Source organism: Netta rufina, assembly GCF_964035555.1.
Source record: "Netta rufina genome assembly, chromosome: 2".
In the NCBI taxonomy this organism is placed as follows: domain Eukaryota; kingdom Metazoa; phylum Chordata; class Aves; order Anseriformes; family Anatidae; genus Netta; species Netta rufina.
Genome location: NC_140124.1, coordinates 14302606 through 14325003, shown reverse-complemented (window position 1 = coordinate 14325003; position 22398 = coordinate 14302606). Strand labels below are relative to the sequence as shown.

Sequence of the window (22398 nt, the reverse complement as noted above, 5' to 3'; positions counted from 1 at the left end):
CGCCTCTTCCTGTGCTGCAGCCGCTGCTTCCTTGTGCCTGCTGATGCTGCAGCATCCTATTTGTGCTCCTCCTGCACCAGGGATGCGCTCCTGCTCGCTGTGAGCTTTTGGCTGTTCCATTTCATGTTGGCAGCAGCAGCTCTCCCCAGTTTTCCAAGGGTTGCCAAGCTGCTGCCCTAGAGGAAGGGGCGGCAGAAGGGCTGGTACTGTTGCTGGCACAGGGAAGAGGAGCGAGTTGACTCCTAAAGCCCTGAAGCATCTGTTAGAGGATAGTGGCAGTATATAACCCTCAGCAGGACCGTCTTTTCGTGGGATTGTACAAACAGGAAATGAGAGGGCACGATCTGACAGCATTTCTCAAACAGCTTTCCCGATGTTGTTTGAAAGGAGCCATGTGGAAGCTTTCACAGGCTTCAGTCTGGCCGGCTGGTGGGACCAATTTAGATGGCTTGCTTTACAATAGAAAAATGAAAGCTAGTCAGATTTAAAAAAAAAAAAAAAAAAAATCTACTTGTGACATTACAGGCCTGTGAAATACTGTGTGTAGTAGAGATCCTGATAACTCATCAATCAAAACCTGTTATTTCCAGAGAGACTTTTTGCAGAGTTCTTTTTTTTACCGTAAAGATTTAAATATGATTCTTTAATACAGCTGCCACTGGAGACATGCCAGCTTACCAGCTTCGAACTCCCACTACTACCTTACCTCAGGGAGTGGTAATGGCAGCCTCGCCAGGGACTCTGCATAGCCCTCAGCAGTTGGCAGAAGAGGCAACACGCAAGAGAGAGCTGCGACTTATGAAAAATAGGTAAGGCTGCATAACAACAGCTGCTGTTGCTAAATAAATAAATAAAGAAATCACTCTAATAAAGTTTTCTTCTTAAGGTCATGAGCACTGCCTGTGATTGACAAAGGGAAGGAAAGAAATTCTTTGTCAGTCATCCCACGTACTTAGAGAATTGATGAATATTGGCCATTAAAATCGTTGGCCATTAGAGCTGGCCTTATCTCCATGGATTTTTAGTTCTAAAATTTTATGGTAAATCAAAAATCAGTATTGGTGTTGTCTGTTACTGGTCACTTTTGTGATAATCCAGAAGTATACTTACTGTTGAACGATTTTATTTTTTTTCCACTGCCAGTACAATGACCAGTATGGGCGTGCTCATCTTGAAACTTCCCTGGAAAGAATCGGTCAGAGTAATATCTGAGAATCTCATTAGCAGCTGTCCATTTATGATGCTGTGAAGAAGATTCATTTTAGGATTGAATGATAATTACAGAGTTTCCTAACTACCTCGCTACTGTGATAAGTTATTGTACGATGCCCTTGTCATTTAGCATACTGTGTGAGATGGCTGTATATTTTTTTTTAATTAGTTGACATGGAATTGACCGTATGCTGTAAATACCTGTCTTTCTCTGCGCATTTTTCTTGCTATTTTTAGGGGACTTCCTTTTTTAAATCCTTATCAATAGAAATTAGATTAATGCCTTCAGGAAGAAATAGTCTGCTATGCAGATCTCTAATACATTGAATAGCCAATTATGGTTGAATTCATGGTATTGCTTTGCTCTCATGCCTGTCCTTACTTTAAATTCCTCACGAGGATTGCTGCACTGTAGTGCTTCCCTTTGTTTCTCCTCTCTTCATTTTTAAAGCTAGTCTCTATACTGTCTCGCATGTAACTTGCTGCAAAGTTCTGTTCTCACAAGCTGACACTTTTTAAAGTTCCAAAAAGTTAGCAGAGTGGAATCCCAGTACTTATAGAACTTCTTTTAGAATTGAATGCTTGTTGAGATGTGCTTCTGAAAATGCTATCTAAAGTGTGTAGCTTTGGTATAACAGAATTCTGAGCAGAGCTGTGGCAATGGCTCTGGGCTGTCACTTGCCAACACGACAAAAAAAATCACTGAAATATGCCCAGGTGGACAGTTCTGAAAGGCTGAAAAACTGTTTGGACTTAACTTCTTGGTTAAAAACAAAAAACTACAGCAGGTTTTAAACATGGCATCAATTTTTTTATCTGAAGAGAGTAGTGTTACGTTTGTATTTTCTGAAAGTAAGTTCTTTGGGTTTGAATGTAAGATTTTGAATGCAGAGATCATACTCCAGATAAACACATAAAATGGAGTATGACTGGAAGAAGAAATGCTGCTTTCAGTCTTAATGTGTCCCTCGGTCATCGTTTACTGTGCTTTTCTCAGTTCCTCTGTGTATTCTATCATTGTATTTGTTGGTGCTGAATTTGTTTCAAGTTGGTTTAGTTGTTTTGAATTGCATTTTAACCATGTTATTGCTTATGGCTGTTATCTGCTGTTCTGTTTGTGCAATCCAAGAGTTGTTGTTAGTGGTGGTGGTGGTGGTTGTTGACCCTCAGGGATTGCAGGTAATTTCATTTATCCAGTCTTTGCCGTATTGTGGCTGTTCCTGTAGTCATTTGCCTTGTATTGGTTCCAGGGAAGCTGCCAGAGAATGTCGCAGAAAGAAGAAAGAATATGTCAAATGTCTTGAAAATCGTGTGGCTGTGCTTGAAAACCAAAACAAGACTCTCATTGAGGAACTCAAGGCCCTCAAAGATCTTTATTGTCATAAAGCAGAATAACTGTTTTTCATTTGGACCTTGTTTATTATGAACTTTAATCAAGGCATGAGAGGAAGCAATTCTACAGATTGCCATATGAACTTGAGAAAGAGACACTTGAGGCCCTTGTGGAACCCAGTTTTGCTTAGTGTTTTCAGACTGATTTGGGAGATATTCCAAAATTTGGAATTCAGTCGTAGTCTCCCTACTCTGCTGAGCTTTCTAATAGCATGCAAATGGCTTTTTTGTTTGCACTTTTTACTTCTGCTTTTTGCAGGGAAGCTGCTAAAGAATGTCGACGTCGGAAGAAAGAATACATAAAATGTCTGGAGAGTCGTGTTGCAGTGCTAGAAGTTCAGAACAAGAAACTTATAGAGGAGCTTGAAACCCTTAAAGACATTTGCTCTTCCAAAACAGATTAGTAGAAATATTTATTATACTGTGAACTGACTAAAATATTTCCGGTTGCTTTATAAGGCAATACATAGCCAACATGAATTATGGTTTTCTCTTTGTGTCATTTATATTATATTCCAACTTCTAACATTCCCAAAATGCTTTCCTGCTTTCTGTCAATTCATAGCTCCAATTTCAGGTTTTCCACGCTCCTCCTTTCCACCTCCCAAGGAGCCAAATGCTGTAAAAAAAAAAAAAAAAAAAAAAAGTGAAAAAGTGCATAATTTCTAAGAGCTGTTTCTTTGCCATATATTTACATACTACTTTTTACATGTTACTGCTAGTGGCCTGCACATACAAAATATTTTACAGTTGTTTTAAATGAATCACAAAGATAATGCATCCAGTAATACAAGAAAATCAAACAACCCAAGGTATCTCAGGAAAGAGTTTATAAAAGAATGTTATGATTACATGTATGTACTAGCATACTAGTCTACAAATGATTTTATGGCATATTTTTATATTAGTTGCTTTGTGGGGAAAAAGAAGTATTGTATTGCTGTCACTGAGTGCCATGGTTAAAGATAGTTTTTAATAGAACCATGTTGTTTAACCTGTGTAGTGTCTGATTTCCTTTAAACATCTGGGCTTTTTTTTGTGGGGGTGGAAGGGGTGGGAGGCTTTTAAACCTGTGAGAGTCTAGAAGGGAAGGAAGGAGAAAGGCCCACATAAGCTCTTTGACATGATGTGAAGTATGTTGTAAATATCTGAAAACAGCTCTCTGATATATGACTGCTATTCACTTACATTGTCTGTAGTTTGTGAAATACGTGGTTTATTAGAGTTCAATGTATCAAAATTCAGTTTTGCATCCTGAATACTTTATTTTAGATTCTGGACGGTTGTACACAGTTACCTATAGTGAAGGCTGATCGTGTAGTTCTTTTCATATTTTCTGCAAAGTACCAGGAGGAAGTAAACGTGGCTTACAGAAGGAAGCTTCCCAATGACAAGTAGCAATTTGCTGATTCACAGGGTTCCAGAATATAGGTGAGAACTAAAGATTTTTAAAAACAAACCCATGCTTAAACTAGATGACAGTTCTGGTAAGTGCAGCGTGCCAACTTACCATAGTACTTCGAAAGAAAATGGAGCTTATGCAAAATCTCTTCCAGGTTTTTGTTTAACTCAGGAATTATCTGATTGGTGGCCTGTACAGTCTATGAGCGGGGTATTTGGGAGCTTTGCATGTGTGTGTTGGAGCGGGGGGGTGGAATTCTGCCATTACTAAAGGCACTGAGATTTCTTTGCTTAATTTAAACTGAATTCACCTTTAACCCAATCCCACATTCCTTCCTTCTGATACTGCTGGGGTGGGAGTATATTTTTTGATCTGTTTTTTTCTGTCACTTTCTGAATTTACTTGAAGTAAACAGGATATATTTCTCAAATCCTTTTGAAAATCCCACTAGGTACCTAAGTGAGACCATTTGTAAGAAGAGGTAGTCTCTCTTTTTCCTGCAGCTACATCGATTGATTTAAGAAGGAAACAGACCAGCTTTTGGACCCAAAGGCTCTGCTTCAGGTCTGGAACCAAAATGAAGTAAAATTTAAAATAACCTGTTTCGCTGTGAAAATGCATCTGAAGTGCTAAAGTCAGGGGGTCGGTGGTTCTTTGAAGATGAACAGGATGAACACAGGCTCTTGCAGGTCCACATTGCAGCCTCTAGACTGCAACAAAAGTGTCCAGCAAGTTGTTTGTTTTGGCTCTATCACTAGAATCTGTGTTCTGTTACAGGTAGGCTCATTGCTCCTGACAATGTTACAGGTACACATTGCTCCTGACTCTCTCAAGGGATTTGGAAACTAATTGAAAAGAAACTTGGGCACGTGGTGGATGCCTCTCCTGTACAAACCTCTCTTACCTTTATCTTTCCAGTAGTATCTGGTACTACCTCTATATAGAAATGGCAGGAGGAATCTTTGTCTGCCTCACATCTATGTCATCTCCAGTCTTTGCTAATGCTCTTAAAACATTTGATAAATGCATACATTTATGTAAACAATTACTCTGGGGAAGGGTGGGGAAGCATCTGTTAGTAACTGAGCTAAACCAAAATGTTCTTGGGTGTATGTTTGGTCATTCTGGAACAGTCCATTTCATACATTTGTCTGCACTAGGGAAAAGTATTCTGCTTTCAAAAAGTCCACTGCACAAAACCTGGCTCATTTGGACCAAGTCTGGGAAAAAATATATTTGACACATGCTTCTTTCATTGTCAGTTATTTGGCTTCATATAGCGTTGATGTTGACAGAATTTCTGTAAACAAAACATTTATGGATTTTAAAATGCGAATGAATGTTGGTGAACAAGAACGTTCAAGATGTATGGTTGGTAAATTAGATCCAAGGAGCATCTTGTGGTGAAGGAAATGACTTATTTGCAAATAAGTAAATGAAGGCCTGCAGAAATGCCAAGGATCTGATGTCAAATTGACATGGAAGAATAGAGTACTTATTAATCCTGTTTTGAGTTGATTTGAGAAGGTGCATTGAAAACTCTTTCAGAGTTCCATGAGGTTAAATGAAGATTTGAAGGAAAGATCAAAGTACCACTGACGTTAGTCAGAGAAGTAACACCGTAATTCTTACGTGAAATGGGACTGCTGGAACCATTGAAATGATAAGATACATCCTAGGATACGTGAATTAGTTCAGATACCCTTTGCTGTTGAGGTTCATGTGAGTACCAGGACTTGCTCTCTCTCCCAGTTTTAGTTCTTCAGTTCTCTTGAACCAGCCTTTAGCTGAGGGGAAGAAAGAAAATGGAAGGAAAATTACATCTGTCTAGAGCTTTGTCTTTGCACGTGGGGAAGCACGCACAAGTCCAGTGGACTTGGAACATTTTCATTTTTGTACATCATGAATTACATTACTGATGTTTGTCTGGATTCACATAGGATGTCTCCAAAAACAACAGCTGCAAAAGAATGATAGTTTATTCTGAAGCACTTTTCTCAATGGGCTGGACCGAGTGTGGCTTCAGGTGGCTTTCATTGTCCATGTTTTATCCTTAACCTTACAGTCAGGGCAACAGTTGCCAGGTAAGTCTTGTACAGAGAAGTCTATTTAGGAAAAGCAAAGTCAAAATTTTAGGTTTAATCTTCCCCTGAAATTTAATTTTGGACTGTGCAATAGCATTGAAATGTGGAGCTTTCATTATACCTTATAATATTTTTGTATGCATTGTTGGTGACTGTAAAATTATTCACAATTCGAATTTTTCGAAAATTTGGGATTTAAATGTTTAAAGCACAGTATCACATACAGTACAAAGTGAAAGGGCTGAAAGGAAGGTAGGTTGCTTGTTACTCCTTGCTTATTTATTTTTTTAACAAAACAAAAAAACTTTTCTGAGAAGGCATACAGGACCCTTGATGCCTGCTTTGGTCCCTTCTGCATGGTTAATGCTTGGCCTTTTAATTATGAAGCTTTTCTATGAAGACTCTCACAAAAATTTGTCCTAATCCAGTTGTTGAAGAGAGAACTACTCATGTGTTGAGCTGCCTGAATTAATATTTCAGATTTCCTGTGCTCTAGGTCTTACTTGAATTGATCATGTTTGTATGATAACCAAATTGTCATTCATTGCATACTATCCTTTCCACACCAAATCTATGGGATTAATTCATAAATTTTTAATCTTTTTTTTTTTTTTGAGTGCGACAGTCCATTTTGGTATTGTGAAAAGCATGGTAGGTAAATATGAAGCTGTACCAAACCGTATTAGAAGCATCTACTGTCCTCCTCTGTACTGAAGATGATTTAGTTCCCTCTATCTCAGAATCCATAACCACAGAGGTTTGATGACTGTTAATAAAGGAGACTTTTCAAACAACTTCTTGACCACAATATCAAAACCCACATTCTGTCTTCTAGCATGTGTATCATTGGTTTTAAAGCCTTTTCCCACATCTTGATGTTGTTATTACTTTCAGAAAAAGAGGTTACTAAGAATGTACAAATAACAACTGGAGATGTGTTTAGTCTTAATTATCTTATTTGATGGCTGTGTCACCATCACATTGACAAGTTTGGGAAGAACCTGCCTCTACAGTGAAAACCTAGCTCTGAGCTCTAGATACCAATATAATTCCCATAGGAATCTGATTCTAATGCAGATTTGTGAACTCAAGTGCTTGGTGTGGTACAGAAGGGCCTTTTGGACACAGTGTTGTTCTTAGTATAGAAACATTAAATGAACCTGTGTTTATTAGAGGAGAACTTGAGCATTGGCCAACCTGTGATTATCAGAGCCAGGATTTTTTTTCCTCCTGTACCAGTTAGAAAAACTGAAATAATTGTGATTTCTCTTTTGGCAAGAAAATCATATCCTTATTGCACAAAACTACTTTCCTTTGCTGAATCCACGAAACTGTTTGCAAATTTCTTTGAGATAGCTGGATGATCTGCTTTTACTTCACAGGAATATGCACACAAGACTGCATGGATGTTTTTTTATTTTCAAACATTAACTTCATGTAGCTCAGGGGAAATGGTCTCTTCAAGAATGCCTTCAGCCTCCCAGAGTTGTGGGTGATGAGGAATGTAATAGTCAGCTTCCTCTTAAGGTACAGCTTTGAGTCACAGCTGTTTTCTTCCCCATCTAAACAGAAGGAGGGGGAGCAGAGTTAAAAAGAGAAAATCTCTAGGCTGTTAGATCTTGAATGTCTAAACCTCAGCTGATGTGAGCTGGGAAAATTGGGATTAAAAACAGTATGTTGTGTGAGTAGGTGTGGGCTTGGTGATTTGGTTGGGTGGTTGGTTTATTTATTTATTTTGGGGGGACATCGTTAGTTCCTATGGATTTTACAAGATCTATTTGCAAGAATAACTGCAGTTTTTCGGCCTGCACAGATGCAGACTTAAGGACTGTGGGCTCTATCACCTCTCACTTGGTTCTCCAGGGCTTTCTTTCCATTTTCAAACATAATTCCTGATCTGTCCCAGTTATCTACAGATGTCAGAGTAATAGCTAAATCCAGCGTGAACTTTTTCTGAATGAAGTGTCCCTTCAAATAGAACAGCAGCTCAACTGCTGTGGATTCCTTAACTGTTTTGGATTGCCTCGTTTTGCCCACAGTTCTTTTCTGTTTTATCTCACTTCAAATTTTGTGCTCGGGTGTGTACGTGACAAGAATGTGTTGAATGCTGATGCTGAGCTGTTAAGCTGCTGATTCTTGGTTGTTAGCATTCCTGTATAAAATGTGGTCTTATGGGGGCAGTGGGTTTCATTTGGTTGAAGATTTTTATGGCAGTATCAAGCTCTTCTGGATGAGAGATACCAATGTTTTCATTATTCCAGCCAACGTTGCACTAGTTTGAGTATTTGCTTGATTTAAAAGCTTAGGAAAATGAGTTAGTCAATTTCAGGCTGATTTGATAGTATCTCATGCAGACTGACAACGGCTAGTAGCAAAAGCATTTTATTCCATCTGTAATGAATCTTTTCTAGTTTATTTTCTCAGGTTTCTGCTTTTTCACCACTTCTGAGATGCAGCTTCCTTATTGCAGTGTGTTTGTTCACCATGTTATGAAGCAGAAGGTGTGTATGTACACAAAGCCTCAGAGAGGGTAATGTAAGAGTTGAATGCTGTGTGTAGACTGAGGGGAAAAAATAACTTCATTATGTTATGTATGACTTGAATGGAAAAACAGCAGAGGAAATGTCTTTGTTATGATAAGTGCTGAGGTTTTTCCTCTCCTTTAATAGCCATATCAGTGGAGTCAGGTGTGATTAATACGTCTTGTGAATAGAATAACTATAAAAATGTCCCAGCTCAGAAGTCTTGCTACCTAGCCAAGTTATTGTTTTTATTTTGTGGTTTCAAATTTATAACTTCCAAATGGTCTTGAGTGAAGCTTTTGTTGGTCTTGTTTTCATGATTTTTTTTCCCTGAATGTGGTTGTGCTTATACCAGGTAAGCTGCACCAGAGCCATTTAACAAGATTAGTCTGGAGAAGAACATGAGAGGTAGGAAGAAGCCTCTGCTTCATCTGAGTCTATGATGGCGTAAATCTCATGGAGCAAGGCAGGGTCTAATAAAAATAATAGAAAACTAAGACACATTATTCTATAATGTACAGGGCGCTGCTTCTACTAAAGTAATTCTTGTAACATTTTTTTTAATTATTATTGTCTCAGCAAGGTATTTATGAAGTTTCTAACTTTCCTTAAGTCTTACAGGAGTGAGAGAAGTGCAAACACTTTCTGAGGTCAATGCATGCTGACATGGTTTGGTTCTGAAGAACTAGATTCTGAGAGATCCTAGCTGTATGTAATAAAAACTTCCTGAATTTTGTCAGCTGCCATGCAAAGAAGAAAATACTCGGTTCTTACATGTGTGCCTCTTCACTAGTGAGGCTGTCAGTTGCTTCGAAGATCAGGGCATGGGCTTGGAACTGCAGCCCTCTTGATGCAAGTACACAACCAAAATTCGTTGAGAACTTTTTGAAGTAGATATTCTCTCCTGTTTTCCTAATCTGAGCCCTGACCTAATTAACTTTTTTTTTTTTTTTTTTTTTTTTTAAATGCATCTACCAGAATTTGGCTTGACATGAAATATGAAAAAGAAGGAAAGAGGGGAAAAAAAATCATGACTGAAAAGTCGTTGAAAGCTGTAGTGTTAGAGTAACACAAGCAGACAGGTATTGTCAATTTTGTATGTTGGACCTTTGCTTAGCTCTGTACTGTTTTTATATACGAATCCAAATGCTCTATGCCAGCATTAGAGCTGTTGTACTGAGCATAGGATGAAAAGCATTAACATTTGAAAATTGCTTCCAGTTTTTTCTGTAGTACCGTGTAGCTTGTCAACTATAGCTCTCTCATACTAATAGATCTATTCCATGTGTTCTGTGTCCTTTCTCAAAAATGCTTTTAATTTTCTTGATAATCCTTTTTATTTTCTTGATTAATCTTGTTTCCTACAAAGTGACAGGTGCTGATGTTTGTGTCTGATTTCTTCTAGTATGTTTTGAACCTGATGGTCAATTTCAATTAAATAGATGTCTTAAGAATCTCTCAAAAGTTTCATGAAAATAGGCGATGCCAAAGAAGGCCATGCTGTTCACTGAGGCAATAAAGGAAAAGCTATAATGTAGTCTTTGTTAGATACAATAAAATCTAATTGGAATTTTTCTGCCTGTTAGACTCCAGAGACTTAATTCACTGATTGCAGGGGAACTGTAGAAAAGGAGGTTTCATAGTCTCATTGCTGACAACTATTTGTATTTTGGAGAGACATTCAGAAACACACCATATATCTTTAAAGGAAAATGTGTTTATAGACAAAATATTTATTTTTATTAAAAAATTTACAGTTTATGTCTGCAAAGCATTTGAGTCTGAAGCTGTACTCTGCATCTTTGCTAAGCCAACAGGAGTTGGCTAAGAGGCAAGGAATGAATGTACCCTGATTAAATATTGCTGGATGCTATCCTGGATTTAAACAGTTACTGACAATTTTGTAGGCTTAGGCTGGGCACAAATGTTAAATAAATAAATATATATATACTGGCTTTGAAATGCGTTATTTACAAGAAAAAATACCTATTTCCCTTACAGTGTTGCATTAAAGTAGCTTTAAGTAGTGGAAGTCTGGTAGTTCACTCCGTTAGGTTACAAATGCCAGTCATTTCTGACCTTTTGGGTCAGAGCTTGAAATACAAGACACGAATTTTCCAGCTGTTTTAGAGTGACACCTTGTGGAGTATAAATGTCTGCACTTCATTTCCAAAGACTTATTAAGCAGTCAAAAGGTATTACAGAAGGAGCAGGTTTTTGTATCTAGATGCAATAATTTACAATTTCTTGCATCCAAGCTGGGGGGGAGATGTTTACTATAGTAAAAGGTGTTCTGTGGTCGAGAACACAAACTCAATTTTCATGCTGTTCCTGTGTCAACACATAGTAATAAAAGTAATTTAAGGTTTGATACCCTTTTAACGGGAAAGAATACTGAATTGACTCAATTTCAATTTCTGGAGTCTTCTTGACTGATAATTTAATTTATTGAAAGATAAAATGACAATTCTTTAATCTTGATTACATTCATTCTAATAATCATGGAATGTTATCTAAATACATAAAAAAATGTTACAAATACTGCTGTTGAAGCACAGCACTTGCTAGTTCTGGGTCATGAAAATGCAATACTATAAATAAGCATATTTAGAAACAGAATTGTGTGACAGTAAAAGGAAATAATTTTAATCCAATGTTAATGCAGCTTAATACATGAAAGATCATTGGCAATAGAAAAGGAGGCAAGGGATTGAAGGACAGAATATAGAAAACAGGAAAAGATAAATGCAGTTATGGAGAAAGTCCATTCTCCAGGCTGGATAGGCTCCTCTTTTCTAATAAACCTCTCACTTATGCATTACAGTGAATACAGAGTATTCCATTCGATGGTCACATATGTGAACAGCTCTCTGTATGTACAGATTATACAGAACTGTGTAGTACAGTGGTTTTCCCAAAGCTCTTATAAGGCCTGAACTGAGCTCCTCAATAGATTTTTTTTTTTTCTTCTTTTTCATTAAAGAGAATTAGCCAAATACATGAGTTGTGATCTCAGGTTCAGCAAGTGAATTGTTGAACGGTACAGTAAGTTAATGGGCATGTACTATGAGAAACCAAAAGCTGATGCACGGTTTCAGAACAGTTGTTACTGATTAATTACTTAAATTAATCTCTTAACAAAGCAGTTACACCATGTAATTACCAATCATAAATGTAATGTTAACTCATACTTTAAAACTGTTTTTAAAGTTCATGTTGTGGTTGAGACAATCTAAAGAGGGTTGGTATCCACGCTCACTGCAGTATCACAGAATGGTTGAGGTTGGAAGGGCCCTCCAGAGAGAGATTCTCTAGTCCAACCCCCCTGCTCAAGCAGGCTCACCTCAAGCACGTTACACAGGATCACACCAGGCGGGTTTTGAATATCTACAGAGAAGGAGACTCCAGAGCCTCTCTGGGCAGCCTGTGCCAGTGCTCTGTGACCCTCACAGCAAAGTTCTTCCTCATATGGCAATGAAACCTCCTGTGGTTCAATTTATACCCATTACCCCTTCTGCTGTCACTGGCCACCACTGAGAAGAGTTTGGCTCCATCCTCTTTATGTTGTCCCTCAGGTGTTTATAGAGGTTGATAAGATCCCCTCTCAATCTCCTCCTCTGGGCTATCCAGGCCCAACTCCCTTGGTCTTACCTCATAGGACAGATGCCCCAGTCCTCATCTCCGTGGCTCTGTGCTGAACCCTCTCTAAAAGTTCTCCATCCCCCTGCAGTGTATGACTGCAAAGTTTATACAGTCAATTTGCTGTAGCAGCTGTTTTCACCATAGCAAATTTAGCCAACATTAGATCTGGATGCGTGCCTTTCCCCTGGATTGAATCTTTTTTGAGGGTAGAAACACTGTTCTCAAACAACTTTTGCCATTAGCTCTTGCTGTTTGGGTAGATCAGTTGATTTCACAGAAAGCCATTCTGTTCCCAGAGCCCGCCCTCTCCTGACGGAAAGAAATAATGCTCCATTTCTTCAGCAAACATTTTAGCTCTAGAAACACTCAAGCCTTCTGCTTGGTCTGCTGTGTTTGCCATGAGTGCCCTAAGGATTGGAAATGGATTTTCCCTTACAACACAACTGACCTCTTACAGCAGAGGTCTCACCATCCTATTTTAAAATGTTTTGCAGAAGAGGAGAAACAGCTAGTGCAAATATGTACAGCAGCAATATCTGCAGGCCTCAGGTCAGAGCCCTATTATAGTGGTACAGTTGTACCAGTTCTCCTTAATAAATGGATGACAGCAGAACCTCTGCTGGATATTCATCCAAAGCCAAATACATGGAAACTTGTACAAGTTATTCGCATTTCTGCAGGTATCATTTTTATCAATTTCTTTTAGTTTATTTTTCAAAGTCTTCTCTTGGGGTGATGGCTGTTGTTGCAGAGTTTAATGACCTCGCTGGCTCTAGGTAATAATGTTCACATGCAAGTTTTTCTCGAGAAAGGTGGTTCACATCCACCTTTGGCAATGGAATTTGTTATGCTTTATCATACATGCTTCACTGCCAGAGAAGGGGCTACAGAGACATCAAAGAGATTTTCCAAACATACTGGTGTAAAATAAAGGTGTATGATTAAATCAGAAGGTAGGAAAAGCTTCCTCACAACAAGGAGGGCAATAACAAAAATATCAAAGCTGTGCTCTGAAGTTTTATAGAAGACTTTAAATCAGGCCAAACCATTCCTTTGCCTACCTCTCTACCCCTTGCAAAGGTTTTGAAAATAGGAGATTTCAGCTACAAAATCTAGAGTCTGACAGAATCAGTTTACAACAGATGATGTAAAAATACTCATTCAAATGCCTACCTCTGCTGAAATTTTAAGAAATATAAAAACAAGAGGTTATATGCATTTACTACGCACTGCATGTAGACTTAAATATATTTAGGACAGAGGAAAATGTGATTAAAAGTACCTATATAGACTTCATTTGTGGTTAGGATATGGGTCTACTTTTACCTGGCTCTTGGAAAAAATCTTCATACAAACAAAAAAAATGCTTGACTACTTTATAATGATTTGTGCAACTGCACAAGAAAAATTGTGTATAGATGAAAACAGAAAATGTCAGTAAATGGGTGCTCCTTGCAAACTGGCACAGTAGTTAAGCATCTAGGTCACTTTTTAGATGTTACTTATCTGGGAGGTTGGACAGATGCCCAATGAAGTGAAAAACAATTAATGGAGTTGCTGATATAAAATTAATCCTAGTTCAATACCAAGGAATGTTGTAAAAACAGCAGCTTGCTTTTAAAATGCACACTTGATTGGGTGATAAACCTATCGCATTAATAAAATCTCTTCATAAGCACAACGGCTCTGAATCTTTAGCAATATAATGCAAAATAAAGGGTATTTTAAAATAAAGAGAGCAGAGCTAGTACCTGATCGGGTAATACTTGATTTTAGCTTGAATCAGCAGATTTTTTGTTCATTTCAGTTGGTAATGTAGCAGAAAGCATGGCTGGACCTGACAGTATGTTTTCCATGTGAACCAACAGAAGCTATTCTAAATTCTTTTATTTGAAGCTGCTTACCTAAGCCAAAACACAAACAAAAGAACAGCAAAGGAACAACAAAAGCAAAGTAAGTAATGATGGAGTTTACTGCAATAAATGTGATGGGGGAAAAGAAGTAAAACCTGCTGTCTTAGCCCAGTATTGAGTAGGAGTGGTATGAAATGCCGTGGGGTGTTGGGAGCGCTATGCCTGGTTCTCATTCAGTTCCTGAGGCTGAATGTCATTGTATGAGAAGCAGAACTGACTGAAGAACACCGTGCTTCACTGCTGGGACTTGAACTGCATGTTTACTTCAGACTCAGTGGTTAGTGGATGCACTAGATGGAGCCAAACTGACAGAGACCTTAAAGTGCAGCCCGCGTTGCAGAGAACTACCAGGAGAACTACAGCAACATTTCTGGACCCACTGCTGGAGACAGCATTACCTTAATGCCCAGACAGATCAAACAGTAAATTGTTTCACATTTAAATTCTAGCTATTTGGTGCTGAATGTGGTGGCTGGATCTCTGTGTCAGTGTGTTCAGGCTCCCAGCACGGTATGTGAGTACTCACATTAATCCACAAACATTCATAGGAGCAGGCATGGGAAGTCCAAGACTGCTTTGTCCACGTTCCTGGGTGAGTTTGATAATTGCTTGAAGTCCTATTTGTTTCATCTAGAAAATAGTCATCTAAAACGTAGGTATTCCTATGTAGTTTTAATTCCCTCAGTGCAATAACAGGCAGCATTTCTGCACTGCAGGCTGTAGCTTTCTGAGGATGGAATTATTTACCCTTGGCCGAGTCCATTTCCTTCCACTGAATGTACAAGCAGTTTGGAGAGGAGCTAGAAGAGGACAAGCCTTCCAATACGTAAAGTTAGTTGAGATGCATCCCACAACAGAGTTACCTTGAGCTTTCTCAAGACAGATCAGTTTTTCATGGAATCACAGAATCATGAAGGTTGGAGAAGACCCCCAAAATTATCTGGTCCAACCATCCCCCTACCACCAATGTTACCCGCTACACCATGTCCCTAAGCACCACGTCCAACCCTTCCTTGAACACCCCCAGGGTGTGAGAGCGATGCTGTACAGATGATGGACCCCGAGTAGCATGGTCGTTAAAGACTTCCTAGGAGAGGTAAGGTCGAGTATTTTTGGACAAAGGAGGAACTGAAGGCAGGTCCCACATGTCAGGAGGGTAATCCTGATTCTGCCATAGATGCTCTATAACCATGCCATGGATTATGTCATTTTAAAGGGCTTCATGGCAAGTTTGATCAGAAAGCTCAAGGCAGGTTTTGCAACTCTGTGATTAACTGAGACCCCTGGTGGTATCAGGCCTGGGCTCTGAGCTGGTCACACAGCCTCACCAGCCCTGTGAGGACTGGAAAAAATGGTAGCTGTTAACAAGAGCAGAACTGTAGTCATGTCAGGTGCTCTTAATTTTAAGAAGTGAGGTTATCCAAGTTCATTCATATCCCATTTTATGTAATGAAGCCTTTCTTTAGATCTGGCCTTGTTGCACTATGTTTTGTCAAATATCTGACCGTGTTCTCATTCATTTTTCTACTTTGGTGAACCTGCATAGAAATACACAAGACTAAAGTACTAAGGTATCCGTGGCCATTAAATACTAGATAATGATTATTTTATTTCAATTTTCTTTACACCTTCTTATCAATTAGCATGTTTTACCTTTCTTAGCATAACCCATTTATGGGTTTAGTAAAAACTTAGGTATTTCTGAGTAGTTCTTAACCTCTTGAATATATTCTAGAAATATTTTATGGATATTTACAGAAGGGAAGAAAGCCATTTGGGGTCAATTGCATAACAATATAGACAGGGTTTAATCTAATGTGATTCTGCAACTCTTGGGAAGGAGTCAAATGTTGATTTGGAATTCAATCCCATGATAAGATTCCAAAGTGGTGTTAATATTTTGCTAAAATGTTGGATTTTTGTCAATAAATTCACTGTCAGCAATGGTATGTAACCGAATTTGCTGTTGCCTGTGAAAAGGTCTCACAGTAAAAGCTCTAAATCTTTATCAGATTATTTTTATTTTATTTTATTTTTTAAGGAGGAAGGTTTAAAACTGAATATTGCACAATGTACAAATTGCACATTGCAATTGCAATGAGGTTTCCCAACCTATATCTCAAGTCTAACCCAAATAGTTAGTTAGTTTATTAGGATTCCAGATGACAACTTCAAAAGTTGTGTTTTTCATGTGAATAACATAAATTAATAATCAGTACAGATCTGAAAGTGTTCAAAGTTTTTTTTGTCTTCATTTGCAGTACCACTTGCCACTGATGCTGGCAGCTTTAGGACACGTGTGATTACTTCTCAGTGCAGACAGAAATCTTCTTGTTATCCTGCGTTTAAGCATACGCATGCAATCTTTCCAGTAACACACCATTTTTTACTTACAAAGTTGTGTTACAGGTGCTGCTTCTGCCATTCTGTGTGTTTATGACCCATGCAACCCTGTCTGGAGTCCAGGGGTTGTTTTGTGCTCTTGCATTTTCTGGGCATTACCTCGTCATTCTCCTCACTTTTATGATCTGGCAGATTGGATTTAAATTGCTGTTGTTCCTACTAATGCAAATCAAAGTATTTAACTGGTGATGCCCAGTACATAGGGGTGCAGCAACACAAATTAGCTCAGTGAAATAAACTGCTGTGGAAATTTTCCATGACAACTGGTTTTATATTTGGTCCATATAGTTAAATTACAGACATTAATAGGGTTCCAAAATATATATGCATTAAACATAGGGCTCCAGGATGGTCACAGAGACACTGGTGGAAGTAACAGTAACATAAGAAGTTAAGAAACTGAGCTCCTTAGCTGCCCAAAAGAGACAGGTACATACAATCCTTCTCCCTCAGAAAATCCCACAGACAGAATTAATCTCTACTTGCAACCCTTCAGCACCTCGATGCTTTCTTCCACAGTGCTTTTTGCTGTTCTATAAGGGGAACTGGTTAGTGACAAAGGCAGCTGCCTCCTGCTGTGACTGGCTAAAAATAATTGGTTTGTAATGGACTAATGCTTTTTCTTTAAAAAATAAAAAAGATGCAAGAGTTTGTGTAAAGGTATGTTCGATAATGCTTAGTTAAGGGCATCCATGCCTCCCATTGTGACATACTGCTGTGATTTCAGAATCTTACATCTATGAACCTTCAACCTAATTCCTCTTCTTACTCTACCTAACAAGTTCTTGGATGGGACACGAATAACCTCTACATGCTGTGCCAGCAGTGAAGTCCTGATACGTTTGTATCCTGCCTAAACTTCCTGTGTAATGTTTTGGGGATGATTGCCATACCAAGATAATTCTGTAAGTCACATGGAAGTTGTGCTGAGTTCGATGGCCAGTGAGGACAGCACATCTTTATGTGCAGAAGCTTTGGCTGAGAACAGTGTTGTACTGTTAGCCTTGCGTCTTTTATAGGGATACCATGTGAAAAGTTGATTCAAGTTGTGCAGTCCTTCTCTGTTTCAGGCCTTACTATGGTTGAGAGAGAGATGGGGTTCGTGTTTATTTAGACCAAATGTTTGAACCTGCTTGTTCTTCAGCCAGATCAGGTTTTGTACCACCACAGTCTGATAGCTTGTGTTCTACTCCTGCCATCCATTTGTTATCCTTGAAAAAGGAGGAAAAAAAATAACCAAAAATCCACCATAGGAATATTCTCAAGAAATACAGACATGCTAAAACCAAGCAGTGGTTGGTGGAGTGAAGAGCAAGGAGTGAATAGCTCAACGTAATTCTGCCCATGCTACATCCGGTCAAAGCCCTTAGAGTTATTTGGATTCTCCTCACTGACTGACCTTATGATTCAGTTTTTAGCGATGCATTCGTTATTCCACAGGAATAAATGCATACATTTACTGCTTGGTGTCTGCAGATTTGTACGTGGCATTCAAGCATGTGTAAAGGCAGGATATTGAGCATTTGCAGGCAGACAGTTAACTTGGTGCTTGTACTTCTCTTTCATCCTGTGTTTGCTCCTGGGGAGCCTGGTTCTGCAAGGCTTTTTCTTTTTTTCTATTTTTTATTTTATTTTATTTTATTTCATTTTATGCACTGTTGTCAGTGGGAGTGCGTGTGCTGAGTGGTATAGATCAAACTGAGTCTGTGAGCCCTAGCACTCCACATGAATGATAGAAGATGTATTTTGCATTACTGTCATCTATAAGATGTTCTTTTATTGGCTACACTGTGGCCAGCAGCATGATTTATCCTAAACGCTATGCCAGCACATATTTGATGAGAAAAAGTAGCCACCAACAAATAGGTGTCCTTTAGCAACGTAGAGAATCCCATGCAAGTCGCAAATTCTTAACATGTCTCAGTCTAAACAACTGGGAAAATTATTAAACCAGCTAAAGAAAATACTGTGCCATCATTATGGATAAACCACCACATTTAACCAGTGAGATGGACCTTTAGTAATGCTCCTATGGTCAAATATAACAAAGGTTGAGGTTAGGGGCTTGAATTGTATAATATATATATGTGAACTTGTATAATTTGAATGTATCAAGTCCAAAGACTGCATTTCTTCTGCTTTAAAGCTCCAAGGGGTAACTGTGAAACCTGATCTGAACTGCCAAAGCCTTCCAAAGAATTTTGCATTGTAATCTTGCACCAAATTCTGCAAATCACGCAATTCACCCATTGCAGAAACAAAAGCAGCCTTCTTTAATTGTGCTTTTGCTATTTACTGAAGAGATCTTGCTGCTGTTTTAGAAGTTCTATAATAAAACGTAAAGAAATTGTGCATATGCTTGTATACAGATGTTCTGCTCTGAATTATACAAGATGTTTTTAGAAAATAAAAGTGAGGTCTGTCATCTGCTTTTTCAGCCAAGCATATCTAGCAGAGCTATAATTCAGAATCATATGTTGTAATATGCTTTCATTTTCATCATTAGAACTTAATAAATTGTCAAAATGTGAGACAGTTCCAAGTTCCTGAAATGTAAAAAATGATGTCTCTAAATCCTTTTCAGTTAAGTAGCTTTAAAATAAAGGGACAGAGTCATCACTGAATTAGTAAGTTATCTTTAAAACAGCGTTGCTTTTGTAACTGCAACAAAATTATGCTGCAATAAACCCGGTGATGCAGTGAACTGGGCCAGAGAAAAAATGCCTTTCTAATGCATGCACTTTATGTCCTGTAGCACATCCCCCTGAAGGTGTTTTATGACTGATAGAGGTATATCAAAGGGGACATTTTGGGAAACTGTTAAATGAAGAGTTCCAGCAGAAAAGGGCAGCATTAACTTAGAAGGAAAAACGGCAAGGTAGATCCTTATCTGAGATAAAACTGTCTTCAGTAATTGTATTCTCAGTTATTTAAAGTATAATTCAGACTAGGTTCTTGCCAATATTAGTCAGCAGTTTTCTACAGAAGTTGCTGTGCTGAGTCCCCTGTTCAACCATAGATTCCTAGATGCAGCAGCAGATCTTAAAGCCTTCTGGCTTGCCAGCTGCTACAATTCCAGAGCTGCTTGAAGGACTGCAGAGTGGTGAAAATATATAATTACCTCCTCTTAAACAGTTTGAAAAGTATTCCCTGGTTTTTTATTTTTATTAAAAAGTATCTTTAAACAAGCCATTTTGCCTTTTGACTATTTAGAACAATTACACAATGGTATTAATGTGATTTTGTTACTTCTCAGTTTTATTTACATGTTTGCCAGGACAGTCTATTCTTTATTTTACCATATGGTTCTGTTTCTTTATCTGCTCTGGCTCTTGTCACTTTTAACTGTGTGAAATGGATTCACAGACATCCAGTGGGAAGTGTTTGTAGGTCAGTGACTAATTTTCCCAGGCCCATATTGCAGACTCTGGTGATTTAGACTGACGCTATTTATAGAGAAAAGATGACCTTTTTTTTTTTTAACCTATGAACTTACACTCTCGTGTTGGCATTTCTGCAGTCAGCTGATGCATCTGCTTGTTGAGTGATGATGACAGCAAAGTTAATATGCTACGCAAGTGGCAAAATGTGTTACAACATACCAGAGCTTGTTTCACGTTGAACGACAGGTACGGGCACTGTCTGCATCAGGCAGCATTAGTGTGCACCTCAAGCACCATGATAAGGTAGAATATCTATGATGACAGGATTCTGCCATTTTATTTACTTGGTCCCCTTTTCTATGACATGTGAACAACTTGCTGTTTTCAGGATTTTAGACTTACAAATATCATTTGAGATAGTGAGATATTACTCCTGATGCAGTGAAAGGGATCTAAGAAATGGATGAAGGGTTTTTGAATGTCTTGCACGCAGTTTACAGAGGAGCAGAAAAGTGAATTTGGGTTCCTTGACTGCATGCAAATCAATGGGTTGTTATTCTCAAAAATAAAGCAGGCAGTGCTGCTATCCCTGTGGTGACATAGTTGAAAATATAGAAAATAAATAAGCAGAAAGTTTTGTGGCAAAATACAGTTTAAACTGTATTTCAGATCACTCATGATGTGTCTGGCTGACAGCTTGCTCATAGCAACTGAAATGGAAATAAACTTCACCTGGCTAAAGGAGGCAGCCTTCTCTTTCTTTTTTTTTTTTTTTTTTTTTTTTTTTCCCCCTTCACAGAAATGGAAAGAGATTTTAAAATCATGCTGGCTCTTCCTTTTTGGAGGAAAAATCTTGAACATTGATATCACTCCCATTTTCCAAAGAGGCAGAAAGGAGGACTCGGGGGAACTGGTGAACCTCACCTCTGTGCCTGGGAAGATCCTGGAAGCAATGTCAAGGCACATGCAGGACAAGGAGGTGATCCAAGAGTGCCAGCAGAGCTCTGCCACCAGCCTGACCAGTCTGGTGGTCTTCTATGATGAAGTGACTGCATCAGCTGACAAGGGAAGACTGACTGATGTCATCTACCTGGACTTCTGCAAGGCCTTCAACGCGGTCCCACATGACATCCTGATCTCCACACTGGAGAGAGATGGATTTGAAGGGCAGAGCATTTGGTGGATAAGGAGTTGGCTTGAAGGCCACACCCAGAGAGTGATGGTCAATGGCTCTATGTCCAGGTGGAGGCCCTCAGGGGTCTGCCTTGGGACCAGTGCTGTTTAATAGCTTTATCCACAGCATAGACAGTGGGATCGAGTGCACCCTCAGCAAGTTTGCAGATGACACCAAGCTGAGTGGTGCAGTTATAACAGAAGGGAGGGATACCATCCAAAGGGACCTGGACGAGCTTGAGAAGTGGGCTCATGTGAACCTGCTGAGGTTCACAAGTCCAAGTGCAGGGTGTTGCACCTGGGTCAGGGCAATCCCAGTCATGAGGGCAGACTGGGAGAAGAACTCATTGAGAGAAGCCCTGCAGAGAAGGACTTGGGGGTTCTGGTGGACAAAAAGCTTGGCGTGAACCAACAGTGTGCTCTTACAGCCCAGAAAACCAATTGCACCCTGGGCTGCATCAACAGAGAGGTGGGCAGCAGGGGAGGGAGGTGATTGTGCCCCTCTGCTCTGCCCTTGTGAGGCCCCACTTAGAGTCTGGCATCCAGGTCTGGGACCCCCAGCACAAGAAGGGTGTGGGGCTGTTAGACCGGGTCCTGAGGAGAGCCACGAGGATGATCAGAGGGCTGGAGCACCTCTGCTATGAAGAAAGTCTGAGCTGGGGCTGTTCAGCCTGAAGAAGAGAAGACTCCAGGGAGACATCACTGAAGCTTTTCAATACTTAAAGGGGGCTTATAAAAAAGATGGAGAACAACTTTTTTGTCAGTCAGATAGTGACAGGACAAAGGGGAATGGTTTTAAATTAAAAAAGGGGAGATTTATAATAGAGGTTAGGAGGAAATTATTTGCTCAGAGGGTGGTGAGGCCCTGGCACAGGCTGCCCAGAGAAGCTGTGGATGCCCCATCCCTGGAGGTGCTCAAGGCCAGGCTGGATGGGGCTTTGGGCAACCTGGTCTGGTGGGAGGTGTCCCTGCTATGGCAGGGGGGTTGGAACTAGATGATCTTTAAGGTCTCTTCCAACCCAAACCATTCCATGATTCTATGATATGGGAGCCTTAATTTTAACTCTGAAGGATTGGTTATGTCCTTGGTACTTTTTTCATTGAGAGGGAGAGGACTTTGAAAATCATACACTGAGGTTAGCATTACTTTTGTAGTCCAGCCTTTTCTTTCAGAGGGCACTGGGACCAATGTGCATTGATAGCAGACAGAATTCACTGTTCAAACAGAAAAATAAAGGAAAGCTTTTCCCCCATTTAGGTGAACAGTTTTAA

General features: G+C 39.2%; 1 protein-coding gene across 9 annotated transcripts in view; it reads left to right on the top strand.

Annotated features, from left to right (window-relative positions):
• The window catches only part of CREM (cAMP responsive element modulator), a 39805-nt gene extending 29623 nt beyond the window's left edge, over positions 1–10182 (top strand). For 6 of the 9 annotated variants that reach the window (XM_084282515.1, XM_084282513.1, XM_084282516.1 and 3 more), the window contains 2 exons: positions 653–809; positions 2463–3007. In XM_084282515.1, the coding sequence (XP_084138641.1) occupies positions 653–809; positions 2463–2607 (302 nt within the window). In that variant the 3' untranslated portion in view covers positions 2608–3007. Of the gene's footprint in view, positions 1–652; positions 810–2462 lie in introns of all 9 variants that reach the window. The other 3 variants (XM_084282514.1, XM_084282518.1, XM_084282520.1) reach the window with 1 other exon arrangement.
• The last annotated feature ends 12216 nt before the right edge of the window (positions 10183–22398 follow it).